This window comes from Mixophyes fleayi, chromosome 2 (genome assembly GCF_038048845.1).
Source record: "Mixophyes fleayi isolate aMixFle1 chromosome 2, aMixFle1.hap1, whole genome shotgun sequence".
NCBI classification, from domain to species: Eukaryota; Metazoa; Chordata; class Amphibia; order Anura; family Limnodynastidae; genus Mixophyes; species Mixophyes fleayi.
The window spans coordinates 217,235,300-217,249,965 of record NC_134403.1 but is presented as its reverse complement, the minus strand read 5'-3'; the positions used below and the strand labels follow the sequence as shown (position 1 = coordinate 217,249,965).

The window sequence follows — 14,666 nt, the reverse complement described above, 5'->3', positions numbered from 1 at the left end:
AAATCAGGACTAATCAGAGGCATGATCATGTGCTTTCATATCTAAACACATATAAAATTAATAAATTCTCTCCAAGGTCCAGAGCTTGAATGGCCAATTGCTTGCAAAATTGTAAGTGTACTCCTACTATATCTCAGATGTGTTCTTCGGAATCATGATAGTGATTAATGCTTAATTTTTTGATTTTACTCTTCTAAAAGGCCTGTAAATGCAGTTTATCTGGAACAACAAGATATTGGCGTGATCTATAAGTATAATGATAATAACAGTATATTAATTTTTCTTTAACTTTCATATCTTTACTTATGTCAAGTGTTTGTCATCCTACCCAGTTTGCCCATACCAAAGAACAGAATATTATAGGAGATGATGGTTTCCGTAGAGACTGGAAAATTATTTCACAGAGGTTGCAAGAGGTTAGCTGTACTTAGCTATTCGGTAATCGGCTTGTGTGGGTGTCTCTAGTATGGAGTATGTACTGTCTTGCTGCTGTGATGTGTTCTTGAAGAGGGTATTGTACAGTTTAGGAATTTAGTTTATTCCCCCATCAGGTTACCAAGTGTGGTTTTTTTTTTTTTTTTTTTTTTTTTTTGTATGTGTTCTTGTTGTCAAAGAAAAAAATATTCTTGAACAGCTCCCAGTCCTCGCTGTCTCTTTGTATGTATATGTTGATACATAGTCGCCTAACTGTTGTACTGTTATCATGGACAGGAAGATTTCAAGGTACACATATCTAATCTCCATAGCAAGAATGCATATTTAAACAATACATATTAAAGACTGTAGTGGTTGGCCAGATTTATGAAGACCTGGCAATTTGACAACTAGGCTAAGTGGCCACATCACTTACTGCTTTCCTGGGGCCTGTTAGTGTGGTCATAGTATGACCTTGCACACAGGCAGACATTGGTCAGCGACTACAATTGCCACATGTCTGATAGAAACACTATCGGGCAGCACACATGTTTTAAAGCGGGGTATGCTCAGCATTATCTTTAAGGCTATTAGAGGATCCCCCACTGGGCCCCAAACCTAAGTAAGCTGGAGATTGCAGTTTGATTATAAAAAAAAATATATATCTTAATATATAATATTTTCCTATGTCTCAAAATCCTTAATCGGTTATATTTGTTGTAGTAGTTGTTGTGTAATATGTTTTTAGGGCCTGAGTCAATAAGGAGAGCAAAGCAAAAAAAGAGTAACTTTGCACCTTGTCAAAACCATTGGAGGGGGAGGTAAATTTAAAATATGGGGACAGATTTATAGCTGGGGTAGGGCATGTCCTACATAAACTTTAAATTTCAGTGTAAAAATAAGGTTATCAATTATTTCTGCGCTACATGACAAAAAAGTCAGTATTTTCTTGATGCACAAAATAATAAACTAATTTACACCCCTTCCATTGTAACATGGTTTTGTCCAGGATCAAATTTACTCCTTTCTTTTGCCTTGCTCTCCTTAATAACTCAGGCCCTAAAAGTACATTTTCATAATATATGCTATTTCTGATCATATAACTGTTATGCCTTTTTTGGATCCATGTAGTTGGATTTGCTGGCTGGTCCTGCCTGATTTAGTCTGTCACTTATGTGTATGATATAGATTTATTTTTACATATTTATTATATATGGTTATGTATTCACTTTTATATAGATAATTTTGGATGCCCAATTGTTTAAAGGTAGCTTACTTGGTATGTAACAACCCAGATGTTTTAGGTATTTTTAAAACACCAACTCACGAGTAAGCACAATTCTTTCACAATCTAAGCTATTGCAAAGTAGTTGATTAAACAAAATGCAACATACAACCCAATTATGATGCAGAATATGATTTCAGGCCACCATTAAACAACTATATGTTAAATAAAGTAGCATCTTTTAAACCTTGAAATAATCGCACATTCCGGTTCAAAGCACATATTGTTAAGAAGGAATGTAGCAACATGAACCCCCCCGTGTCTGTGAAGTAGTGTATGTGCACCTACCACTGGAGATCCTCATACTTGCCACACACTAGTTTTGCTCAGGCGCACTTGCACAATACAGGGTTTGTTACAAGAAAGATAGAGGTGGAGCTGACGCAGGCATGGTAGTACAGTATAATTACAGTTGAAAATGGAATGGGTGCCAGACCATCTCTGTGGCTATACTTCAGAACTCCCAGTGACATCCTAGCTCCTACACTAAGCACCAGAAAGCAAAATTATTGGCCTGAGAACACAGATATGATGTCTGTACAGTTAACCTGGTCTGAACAACATTTGGTCAATATGTCTCTGGGTCAGTGGCGGATCCAGGGGGGGGCGATCGGGGCGATCGCCCCCCCCCTAGCAGGAGCTTGCTGCCGGCGGTGCACAATATGTGCAGGTCCGCTCGGCAGTGACAGTGTGCTGCCCGGCTGCTCTGATTGTGTTTAAAACACAATCACAGCAGCCAGGCAGCACATTGTCACTGCCTAGCGGACCTGCACATATAGTGCAGCCGCCGGCAGCCTTGAAGTCAAAAAGGGGGCGGGGCCTAAATCACCCCCCCTAAATCGCCTGGGGTAGGATACTTTTCTAGATCCGCCCCTGCTCTGGGTGCCTAATACAAATAAAGTTTTCTGTAAGGGTGATGTCCCTCTAAACCATTTTAAAGATGGATTCCATAAAAAGTATGATTATTATGCCTGTTCCCAAAAACATACAAGGACTGTGACAGGCAACAGCAAAGTCGGTGGGGAAAGGATAAAGTGCCTTTTGAATCACAAAAGTGTCAGGAGGAGAGTTGGAGAGGATACCCCCAGTGTAACCATTCATCAAAAACTGTTCTCCCTGATGTCAGGTTGGGGAAGCAGAGAGTGAGAAGAGTGACTTTTGACTGTGCTGATCTCCTTCATGCTTAGAATGTTAGTGTCTCATGAACAGATATTTGTACCTTATCTGCTGAAGATATCTTGTAGCAAAATGCATTAGAGTTTTTAAGTTATTGTTGCTCACTTTCAAATATCTATTTTTGGGACGCTTATAGTCTGAGCACAAACAGTTACTCTTTAGCTATACCGAAGGTGTATCAACAAGAGTACCATGAAGTCTACTGTCCATCATTCTGCCACATTGATGCTGCTCCAACAAGAACAACATGGAGGCTTAGCATATGATAGTTCCACCATTTATGTGCTCCAGACTCTATTAGGTCTATATATAGGGTAGCATGGTGGCTCAGTGGTTAGCACTTCTGCCTCATAGCATTGGGGTCAGGAGTTTGAATCCCGAACAGGACCTTTTTCTGTGTGGAGTTTGTATGTCCCAGGCCCCCAAACCCCTTGTTTGCAGGGGTTTCCTCTGGGTGCTCCGGTTTCCTCCCACACTACAAAAACATACTGGTGGGTTAATTGGCTGCTGACAAAATTAATCCTTGTCTGTGTGTTAAGGAATTTATACTGTAAACTCCAATAGGGCAGGGACTGATGTGAATGACAAATATTCTCTGTACAGCACTGCATTATTTTGTGGCGCTATATAAATAAATGGTGATGATGATACTGCACACTGGGAACTGTAAGAACCACCTTGGGATTCCTAGTCAGTGATTAACAGAGAACATTTTTAATCTATGCGTGACAATGGGGTCCATTTCTCTGTGCGCTCAGATTTTTAAATACACCTAATTTCTAACGGAGCTTGACAAGTACTCTGTTCTTTATTATCAGCATTATGCAATACATATTTGTCTCAAGTTTGATGGGATATAGGTGCACCTAACTATTGTATAACATTCTCCACAAGCCACTTGTTTATTAACATCCTAGTGTTGCACTTCATCTGTTTATATGCTAGAAGAGTGAAAAATCAATTATTACTATTTATTCACATAATTGCAGTGATTCACGGATTCTTTTCAGATAGATAGATATAGATATAATGTATATATTAGACTTAGTCATATTTATATTAATTTTGCTTTACCTTTTGAGCACAGAGCGCAGTTATTTTTCTGCTTCAAGTGTGTTTCCCAGAACGAATCATTTTTTTTAATTTTAATGGAGAAGTAATTGGAAACCCTGTGAAGCCTGCAGAAGTCACGTCAGTGGCCATGACTCAGAACATCTCTCTCAGTTGTTATTTTTTGGGGGGTTTTCTTTTTCTTTCTTTGGACACTGCTCCTGGATAAGAGCCTTACAATAACGTGGCTCTGCATTCTTGGGTCTCTATTCATCCAGTTTTGTTGATTCCTCCCAGCTAACTCGTGCAAACAGGCCTCTCTCTGCCTGCTGCTTTGTTCCATGTAAATAATTAGTTGTCATAATCTGCGCACCTTGATCCAACTGTAATTCACAGACATAAAAGTAGGAATCAAAGCAAAGGACGACCCTGTTTGCAGTTAGCAGCTCAATCAATGCATATGCTGGATAGAAGAGTGTATGATACTATAATGTATGTGCTCAAACACGATACCCAAGATTATTGCAGTTAGAGACACTGGGCCTGATTCATCAAGAAATGTAAATGCCAATTTTGTGCATATAATCCGGAAATTTGATCTGTGCATGTCCAGAACCGGACCCTGAGCAACTAAATACAGCTATGTTCAGTTCATCTGCATACACATAGCACACTTACTAGAGTTTACGATTTCTGGGAGGAATGAGGCAGGGAAGGGTCCTTTGCCCGTCGTCAATGTACAGTAAGAGCGCACCAAACTCAAGCACATGCAGCCATTACCAATTCAAGCTCTGGGCATCTCAAAGGTACTTGTTGTTCTGCCGTATCTCTTGCTCTAGCTACAGAGCTAGTCTAAGTGCTGATTACTAGTGATGACAGTCACGTATGCATGCTATAACATATGTTTGCAATCACGAGAAACTGTAAACACATGTGTTATGTACAGTATACATTAAGAACATTGTAATGTATTTTATGGGGAAAAAAATATTTTTAAAAAACTTTTTTAGCGGTTTTCTCATTACTACCGATATAATTAACTGGTGACATTAATTAAAAATAAAATTCTGTGCCCTTTTTTGCAAATTTATATTCCACATAGGTATATCTATCCTCCAGTATCTTGTGTAGTATAGCTGTACAGACCTACTTCATCAGTGCATGTATCTTCAGACCCGCTCCTTGTTGAATTCAGGCATACGTATGCCCGAATCCCGTGCGTTTTAAAACAAATGTATGTTGCGCTCAGTATGCATACCTTGATGAATCGGACCCACTGTGTTTTAAACTGGACTACTTCTTTCTTTTGTCTTTTTATACAACTATGTCTGAGAGAAAGTTTGTTAAAAAGTCCTATATAATGCAAGCCTAAGTATTCTACCATTTGACATGCCTATTTTGGCAAATAGAAGTATTGCAGAGTTCATGTGATATTTTGTATATGGGAGGAATATGGGAGATTCCACTTTGTAATTTTTTTTTTTTTAAGAGGGTGGGTTACGTAGTAGGGATCAGACAGTACAAGATGTTCAAAAGACAGGTTACTACATTGAAAATTAGTAGCATACTCAATAGCAAACCACAACTGACTCAATGTAAACAATAAAGGATGGCAAGGCATTTCACACAAATTAAAAGGTTTGGAATCTGGTAAATGGAGAAGCAGGAAACCCTCTCTGTAACAAACTTGTGGCTCTTATGCCATTTTAACCAGAGGGAGGAGAATTTTGATGACAATTATGTAGATAGTGGGAGGCGAAGGATTTTTCCATATTTGGGCTGTTGTTGCTCTGGCAGCAATTAAAATGTACCCCCATATGTACATATAATGTGCCAGGAACTGGTTAAGGTATAAGTGGAAGAGAGCCACTAGCGGGGAGGGAGTTAGAGAGATCATGGTGACTTTAAAAGCCATAATAAAGACCTCTGATCATAGTGGCTGAATAAGAGGATATGTCCAAAATATATGAAAAATATCTCCCACATATTGAACTGTCAGGGCCTAGACCAGGCCGGTCCAACCTGCGGCCCTCCAGGTGTTGTGAAACTACAAGCCCCAGCATGCTTTGCCAGTAGACAACCTGTTGATAGCTGTAAGGGCATGCTGGGACTTGTAATTTCACAACACCTGGAGGGCCGCAGGTTGGACAGGCCTGGCCTAGACCAAAAAATAAATGCAAAAGTTCAAATTGGTGAGTGGGAGGCACAGATAATGTCCCAGCCTTTCAAGAGCTGAGTCTCCTCATCTAGAGTAGTTCTGTTGGATAATGAGATGTACAGGGAACCCCCATCGGTTTAGCTTATAATTTTCCCGCAGTGCAGCTTTAACAGAATGGAATGCGCTCCTCTTGAGGTTAGTTGAGCTGAAATCATGTGGAAAAATGCAATCTGAGAAGCACTATCTTAACATAGGGAAGGAAGTCTGCATATGTCACCAATTCTGGGATGCCTCTGATCTTGATATTGTTATTGTTACATCTCAAGCTTTATACCGTGTCTGCCATTTTGGCTTTAAAGGATTCTATTTCCTGTCATTATGAGCTTAAACTTATGTTAATTGATGCAGTATACAGAGATATGAGATTTTCTATGCATCATTTTATATGCTTTATAAAAATCCAACCAATTCAGACTGGGCTGTGAGCAGGTTATTTTTGTAATTTTGTGCCCCATACTTAGCGGGTCAAAATTAGCTGAAAATTCACTTCTTCAGGCAAGAATCCTGAATCTCTCTAGGCTTATCAGACAATTTCCACCCCTATGCTTTGTTTACTTAAATTTATATTTATTCTCTTTCTATTCTCAAACAACCATGTAACCCCCATGCCAACATTGCTGTATGACCACATAATCACTTTTCCCATTGTCCTTTGGCAGAACTAATATGCATGTAACCTCATGTATCAAACTCCTATTTTCCTAAAGATTGTAAGCAGGCCTGTCTTACCTCTGTTAATACCCAGTCTTGTTTTAGTAATGTCTTTTTCTCCCAATTAGAAAGTACTACAGTATGTGCAGTACAGTATGTAGCGCTCTATAGATTGATGCTGGTAATCATGGAATTCTGTAGGAATGATAGTTAAGTACATATTGCACTATGCAGCAAGCGAAAAGCATTTGAGATATGTTAATGAAATCACTTCTAATGCTTTGCTAAAGTGAGGTTAAAGTACAATCTTTTTCTCTTCATTGGCTAGCACTACTTTTCAGTTCCCTTATGTATGATCCCTAACACTCCAGATAACAGTGCCTTGAGAGGGCCTGGAGCTTTGTAACACTGTTTCAAACGAAAGGCAATGCCTGGTTGGTCTTTTGATAGTTTGTCAGATGCTCACATTTTCCAGACACTGATAGTAGAGAGAAGGATATGAGACAAGTTTATTGGTAAATTGTGTTAAACTAGCTCATCATTTTTAAAATTATAAGGGGTAATGGTCAGGGTTTTTTTGCTTTTTTTTAAATAGACCTGTAGTAGAATTCAATGTCATTAGTATTAAATATATATTTTTTTTAATTATCATTTCATAATGTCTTTAATTGTACTTTTGTTTAATTATATTTCTCAATGATTTATAGTTGTAAAATCTCAATGTGTATAGTAGGTGGTCTGTTGCGTGCTGTCAAGGTTTACTTCCCTTTTTTCACTCTTCCTAAAATTGAAGTTAAATAGGGAGAATACTGTTGATCATGTTTGTACATCTTAAGTTTAGATTTGTTTTTCTGATTGTAGGAATATTATTAATATATCTAATAATATGGTCTGGGAATATCCGGGAGACTAATATAAAAGTTGCTTAGTTTGGCATCTAACCTGCTTCCATTTTGACATTCTGTACATACAAAATGCATATTTCCCAACTATCCCGATAAAGGCAGGACATTCCCGAGTTGAGCTTTGTGCCAATCGGTGGGAAAGTTGGGAGGTGTTCTTTTCACTGCTGCTTTGCATGGCATTGCAGAAAATCGGTTCACACAGCAATGAAGAGGGTTTGGAGGAGAGGAGAGACTGCTTCAAAAACACTAAACACGCCCTCCCTTTGTGCTGTGGCCACACACCCAATCCCTGTGTTGTGTACCTGGGAGCTATGCAGGATGTGTAATAATAATTGTGCACCCCAGGTTATTATAAGTGATCAGATAGCTCCTTTTAGTAATCAAAGCAAAGTATAATATATTGTATTACTTTTACTATGGAGCCATTGCAGCTGTCATTATGTCTTAAGCTGGCTCCTCTGTATTAATAAACAGTAGTTTATTGGTTTTTAAAACCTTTGTTTACATACTTGTTAAATGCATGCAACATACAACATGAACTTTAGCTTTGCAAAACAATATCATTATTGTTTTGTGAACATTATCATTATTTGTATACATATCATTATTATTATTGTGAGAACATTTAGGATATAAAACAGGCTTGTACATTTTAATAAAACTATTTGTCAGGTACATTTCCTATTACACCAGTTGTCTCTGAGAATCATGATTGATAATACAGCAAGCAGGGTAAAGTTATTTACAGTGTTTAATAACCATGTTTTTAAAGATACATAATTTCTTTCAATTTCTACAATATCGAATGCAAAGATAGACGTATATGTAATTGATGTATTGGGCAAAACTTATTCTTCTAATTTAGTTACTGTATAACACTATGGTCCTGATCCATTAAGGAAAGCAAAGTGAACACAGTTTGCATTTGTTTCTTGTTTTGTTTTTGTTGTTTTTTTAAACGGGCAGAAAATGGATGTAGGTACGTCCATTTTTCAACAAGAAAAGTATCTCAAGAAACTTTTCTAGTGGAATACGGGTATAAGTACACTCTGCATATACGCCACTTGCCTATGCAGACAAACACAACACACTGCAGGATAGGCATAATGCTTATGGTCATTGTAGCAAGAGCTCCCTACTTGTGACACGGGCACCTTGCCGACATCAGTACCCCGAAAACTTCTTGTTGTAAATGAAATGTACATTTATTGTTTGCATCACAATAATTGGCAACACTTCTTGTCAGGATGACACCAGTAAGCAATACCCCTTGCTTACACCTCCTGGTGATCCAATTGCTAACTAAACATAGTTCAGCTCTCTTATAACTGGCCAACTAGTTTAGCATCAGTCACCAACATAAATCGAAACAACACAGTCTTTTAACCCCCACCCAAACACTGCAAACCATTCACAGATTACAAATCAATAACACCAATATGCAGTGTGTTTGTATGCTATGGGAATGACTGTGTGGGTATTAACTCTGTTTTGCAGCTTTCCCCAATAGACTTCTGAGGACCTCATCTGTCCCTATGCAAGAGAGCTGTGGCAAATAGGCCTCTTTGCTACAGTATGTATAAAGTCCCATCAGAACACACAAAAAAAATAATTAATACATACATTAACACTTGTTTTTTTCATTAATGATTATATTAACATAAAAAAAATCCATTTTTTTTACATGAAATACATTTATCAGGATGTTGTTAATGCCTGCTGTAAATAAAATGCATTTTTACAGTTGCTCTTGATTGCAAACACATGTTCTAGCATGCATGTGCGACTGTCATCACTGTCACTCAGCACATACACATGTCCTGCCCTGAGAATCATGTAACTGAGAGATGCCCCAAGCTTGAAATACAGATATTCGTATTGGCAATCTTGGCATGCCCTTTCTATACATTGACTACGTGCATACGCCACTTCCCTCTTCCGTTTTGCCCTTCAAATTGTATACTCTTGGAAGTGTCATTGGAAAATGAATTGGATACTTTTGCGTTCGCTGGCATATAGTCTAATTCTGAGCATGTGCAGAGCAATTTTGCATAAAATACGCAATGTATTGGCATTTATTTTCCTTAATAAATAAGGCCCTAAATGTCTACCTGTAACCCCATGAGAGCACCCCAATGTTATCAAGAATAGGAAAAAACAGAAAAAGTAATTAAGTTACTCTGTCTTGCCATATTAAGATGTGGAAAAAATAAATACTGTCACAATACAATAACCTGCAACATACAATAAAATGCAATTAAATGCATTTAAAAAAAATGAAATGAAAAAATACTTTTTTACTGCATGAAATGTTACATACTGATCAGATTATGATCATTCTAAAGCAGTGATGGGCAACCTGATGCACTTTGGGGGGAGAACACGTTACCCTTAATCTCCGTAATAAGTTAAATCAATACAGTTGACCTAATTGACCTCCTCCCAGTCTCCCCTACCCCCCTCCCACTTCTGTCCCCCTCTTATCTCCCTCCTTTTCATTCTCCTCTCCCCCCCTCTCCGTCTCTGCCTCCGTTCTCCCCATTCCCTCCTCCCACCATTGCGTCTCAGTCCGTCCTACCCTCCCCTTAGATTGTACGCTCCTTCGAGCAGGGCCTCCTCTCCTTCTGTTCTCCTCCACCTTAACTCTGCTCTCCAGCTCCATGTCTCTTCCGTGAGGTCCTCCTGCCCTTCTACCCCCCTCTCTAGCTGGGGGCTCTCACCTCTCGTTTAGCTGTACATTGAGCTTCTGAGTTACTGTGCTTTTTGTTAACTGTACCGTGCTGTCTCACCCTGTATCGTGTTTCTGTCTGTCCCTGTACGGCGCTACGGATACCTAGTGGCGCCCTATAAATAAAAATTAATAATAATAATAATAATAATAATAATACAGTTAATCAAAGAAAGACCTATATCTTTAATAACGTGTCAGCAGGCATTTAAACAAGTGTTACAAGCTATAACAAGCTAATCTGACAATAAAGCAGGAAGCAGCTAGGGCCCAGGTAAAGGTTTTTCACTTATGGTTTTGGGAGCCTCATGCTTTACCTCACATGGATTCCAAGTGGTTTATTTTAAAACCTGTCAAATAGCATATGCATTTCCATTGCACAGCATTGGGCTCCTCAATTCACACACCATGTATGCAAAACACTTCACACAAAGAATCCTCAATTCATATAATATCAGTAACTTACAATACGTGTTCTCCTAAAACATCAATTCATACAGCATATTTTTACACAGAATGATGAAATCAACAAAATGTAATTACTCATATATTAAATATTGTGTTCAAAGAACCCACATTGTAAGGAAAAATATTGATCAGTGTGAACTTTAGCAGTCAATACAATTTGGCAGCAGTGGGCACATATAAGGGGTGTGCCTGATGGAAAACCCATAGAGAAAATTTGCTAATCTAGTGCACACTGGGCTTAACTCAGATGCGTCCCACTTCAAACACCAAGTTACCAAGTGGGGGAAAATTGCGACTAGGGGCTATTTTAAGTAATCCGATTAGTAATCATAGCAAAGTTTAAATGTATAAAGTTCTAATTATTATGGCACCATCAGTCTTAAGATGAATCCTCTCTGTATCAAACAGCACATAATATGCCTTTTCAAAAAATTTGTATCTGTTTATATACATGTGCAGTGTATTGTGAACTTCAGCTTTGCAAAACAATATAATTTTTGTGAGAACATTTAGAATAAAAAACTTGTCCATTTTAATAAAAATATTTATCTGGTCAGTTTCCTACAGCACCAGCTGTCTTTGTGTCTTATGGTTGATATTCCAGCAAGTAGGTTAAAGAGATTTACCATATTTAATGTAACATCCTTGCATTAATTATTGTAGAATTACAAGAAAGTGTAAATTAACCCTTGCAATTACAAAAGTGTCTATGGTTTGTCTTTTTTATTGATGAAGTGGGAGTGTCAAGTGTCCTTACTTGCTCTGTCATTGGGTGTTTATATCTTATGCTCATAATGTAATTTATATGGAGTGTTGCTGTTTGGAATGTGGAAAACAATATGTCATAATTAAATAGCTATTATAATGGTTGCTGCCAGTGAGATTTATGTTGTCTTATTTCCTTCCCAACAAGACAGTTATGTAGCTTATTTATTCAAATGTTCATTGCATCTTATCTTTTACACATGGCAACCATCAGTTTTTATTAAGTGTACACTGCAAATGGGATAGTTTGTTAATGCTGTAAGTGTTACACCTGCTTAGTGGTTCCATTTAGCAGAAACTAAAAATACACATTTAACATTTTCTTACTTGTTTCGATGAGACATAAAAATCTATACCTTCAATGTATCCATCTTAAAACAACAGTTAACCGTCTTTTTAGTCTATTTGTATAAATATAAAACCTACAACTAACTTTGTGTTTATGCAGAGTAAATAAATATTCTTAACTGGGTTTACATTTTGTTTACGCTGTTTAAGCGTAGGATCTTGGCAAATTTTTGTGCCCAAATTGGACAGGCCAAGCAGCTTTCGTGTACCCTGCGTTTAATGATTTTTAGCCCTTGCCTGCCTCTTCTGACTTCTGGCTGGATTTATGATAATAAAGTGGTTCACTGCATTGAAGTGCATTTACACATTAAGAGAATAATCTGTTTTATTGAAACCCTTTGTGTATATTATGCTTTATTCCATACAGTTTCTGCCACTGCCTTCTACAAAGCACAACCAGTTATTCAGTTCATGTGTGAAGTTCTAGATATTCATAACATTGATGAACAACCGCGACCTCTGACTGATTCTCACCGGGTAAAATTCACCAAAGAGATAAAGGGTAAGTGTCAGAATGTTTGAAAGTTCTATGCGCATTAATAACTAAATTTAGGCTCACTCTCTCTTCCTCAACAGGAAAAACGAAATGGCTATCAGCAAATGGTTTCGGGAGGGATGTCCTTAACAGTAATTTGTGCTATGAGAGAGTTATACATACAGGTTGATCAAGAGCCTAAATATACATGTTAGAGATTGTGCAGCCTACTAAAAGTATCTTTCTGTAACTCTTTTGGGTGAGATGCCACACATTAATGATGCACCGCATCCAGTTGAAACACTTGCCATTCAAATATTTTATTGTTAAAGGTGTTTAACGCTTTAAATTTAATTTTAGTAAATCACCTCCTTTGCTTGTAAGATTACTTTAGTGTGGGTCACTCCCTTGCGACCACTATACATCATACTTAGTATTGTCCCAGTACTACCATATAGCTGGAATATCTGCCTTTTACCTTTGATACTGGCCAGTTCTGTAGAAGGAGAGATCCAAGCAGCACCGAAAGATTATATTACTGCTAATATGATTGGTGGGGGGTCGTGGGAGAGATCCCTACTAAAGTACCATTGTAAGGAAGGGAGGGGATTTACTGAAAATGACAGTTGGTCAAAATATTGGATATATATGTGATACACATACGGTTATGCAGCTAGTTTGTAGCATGTTCCTTAGCTCGTTATACATGTGCTCATCAAAATATCTGCTTGGTACAGGTCTGAAGGTTGAAGTGACTCATTGTGGAACAATGAGACGGAAATACCGTGTTTGCAATGTGACAAGGAGGCCCGCCAGCCATCAAACGTAAGCCTCAAATAGGCTTTTGTGTTGTATACATATAAATATATCATGGTCATGGTTTCTTTTCAACGAGAGATCAATTTTAATGTAAATGAATCTTTGGATGTAAAGGTACACCTAAAAGACAAAAAGTTTTCCTGTACTGTGCCATCCTTATAAGAGTTACCCTATCTTTGCACTTATGATGCAAAATAGCCTTTTAATTAAAAGCAAAAAACAAACTGTTTTTGTTTTTAATCGTTTTTATCTGAGGAGAATTCTACACCCATAAGCTAAATGCAGTATGTATAATGGAGAGTAGAATGGGAAGTGACTTTGCCATGTCCTTGTGTGTGAAATCACCAGGCTAAACTGCTCCAGAAGGTATCGAATAAGGTAAGGCTCCCCTCTCATACGGGTAGTGAGCATTTTATTTCTTACTCAAGGCGGTCAGTCTCCATATGACTGGGGAACAGAGTGATAGCGGAACTACCATTTTGGTTGCCCAGTGTGGAGCTGGAGAAGGACAAGGGGCAGTCGGATGAACCAAGCCTTCATTCCATTGTATCACAGAGGGAAAGTACTTCCCCTTTCTAAAAGCTCCTCCTTTTGTAGGTTTCCCTCTCAGGCAAGCCCGCCAATATTTGTACAGACTCATGGTGCATCTCCTCTCCCTCTTTACTTGCATACAGTTAAGGCATTTGTAAAGGAGGGTTATTTTGCTATGTATTTTAGTGTGCATAAGACTAGTATTGTACAGCATTGTCTGCCTACACCCTGCTCTATCAGGGGCCTTGTGTCGGCATATGAAGTAGAGGCTCAGTGCCTGCACTCACCATGGCACCAGAAGCGGTTTGGGCATGGTTCGTGGTTCAGGCCATGACAGAATTGACTCAACAACTTATTGCCAATAAACAGCCAATCAGATTCCCTCGCGCTCCACTTCTGTTTCTGAACCTGGGGTGCTCTGCCTACCCAAACTCCCTACTCGGAGTCCCACAGATTCAGTTATAGGGACTTTAACTGGAGCGTTCTGGACCCATGAAATGGCTAAAACTGTTCAGGGGTTAGCACATTATGTTTGGAGTGGATGCTTCTGGGAGACAACAGAGATTCGCCATCCGCTTTCAGGTCCTGGAGACGCCCATTATCAGCGGCCTTACATTCTAGAGACGATTCCCCTTCAGATCTCTCTTCTCAGGAGGAAGGTGAGATGTTGGTCCTCTCTTACCTAGAGTGTTTCTCAATGGCAGAGGAAGATACCTCTTCATCACAGGGAGTACTGGCTCTGGTAAAGGCAGACCAACAGATTCTGAACATTTAGGTAAGTAAGGAACATGTCGTTCAGTATGCATCCCTCTTCAAACGTCAGAAAGGTGGTG

The 14,666-nt window shown here is 38.6% G+C and overlaps 1 protein-coding gene across 7 annotated transcripts in view; it reads left to right on the top strand.

Annotated features, from left to right (window-relative positions):
* AGO3 (argonaute RISC catalytic component 3) overlaps window positions 1–14,666 on the top strand; it is a 123,313-nt gene that overhangs the window by 55,947 nt on the left and 52,700 nt on the right. For all 7 annotated transcript variants that reach the window (XR_012688072.1, XR_012688071.1, XR_012688070.1 and 4 more), the window contains 2 exons: window positions 12,376–12,510; window positions 13,221–13,308. Coding sequence is in view for 3 of the 7 variants with exons in the window: in XM_075195468.1 (XP_075051569.1) it covers window positions 12,376–12,510; window positions 13,221–13,308 (223 nt within the window). In the remaining 4 variants the exon portion in view is untranslated. The remainder of the gene's footprint in view (window positions 1–12,375; window positions 12,511–13,220; window positions 13,309–14,666) is intronic.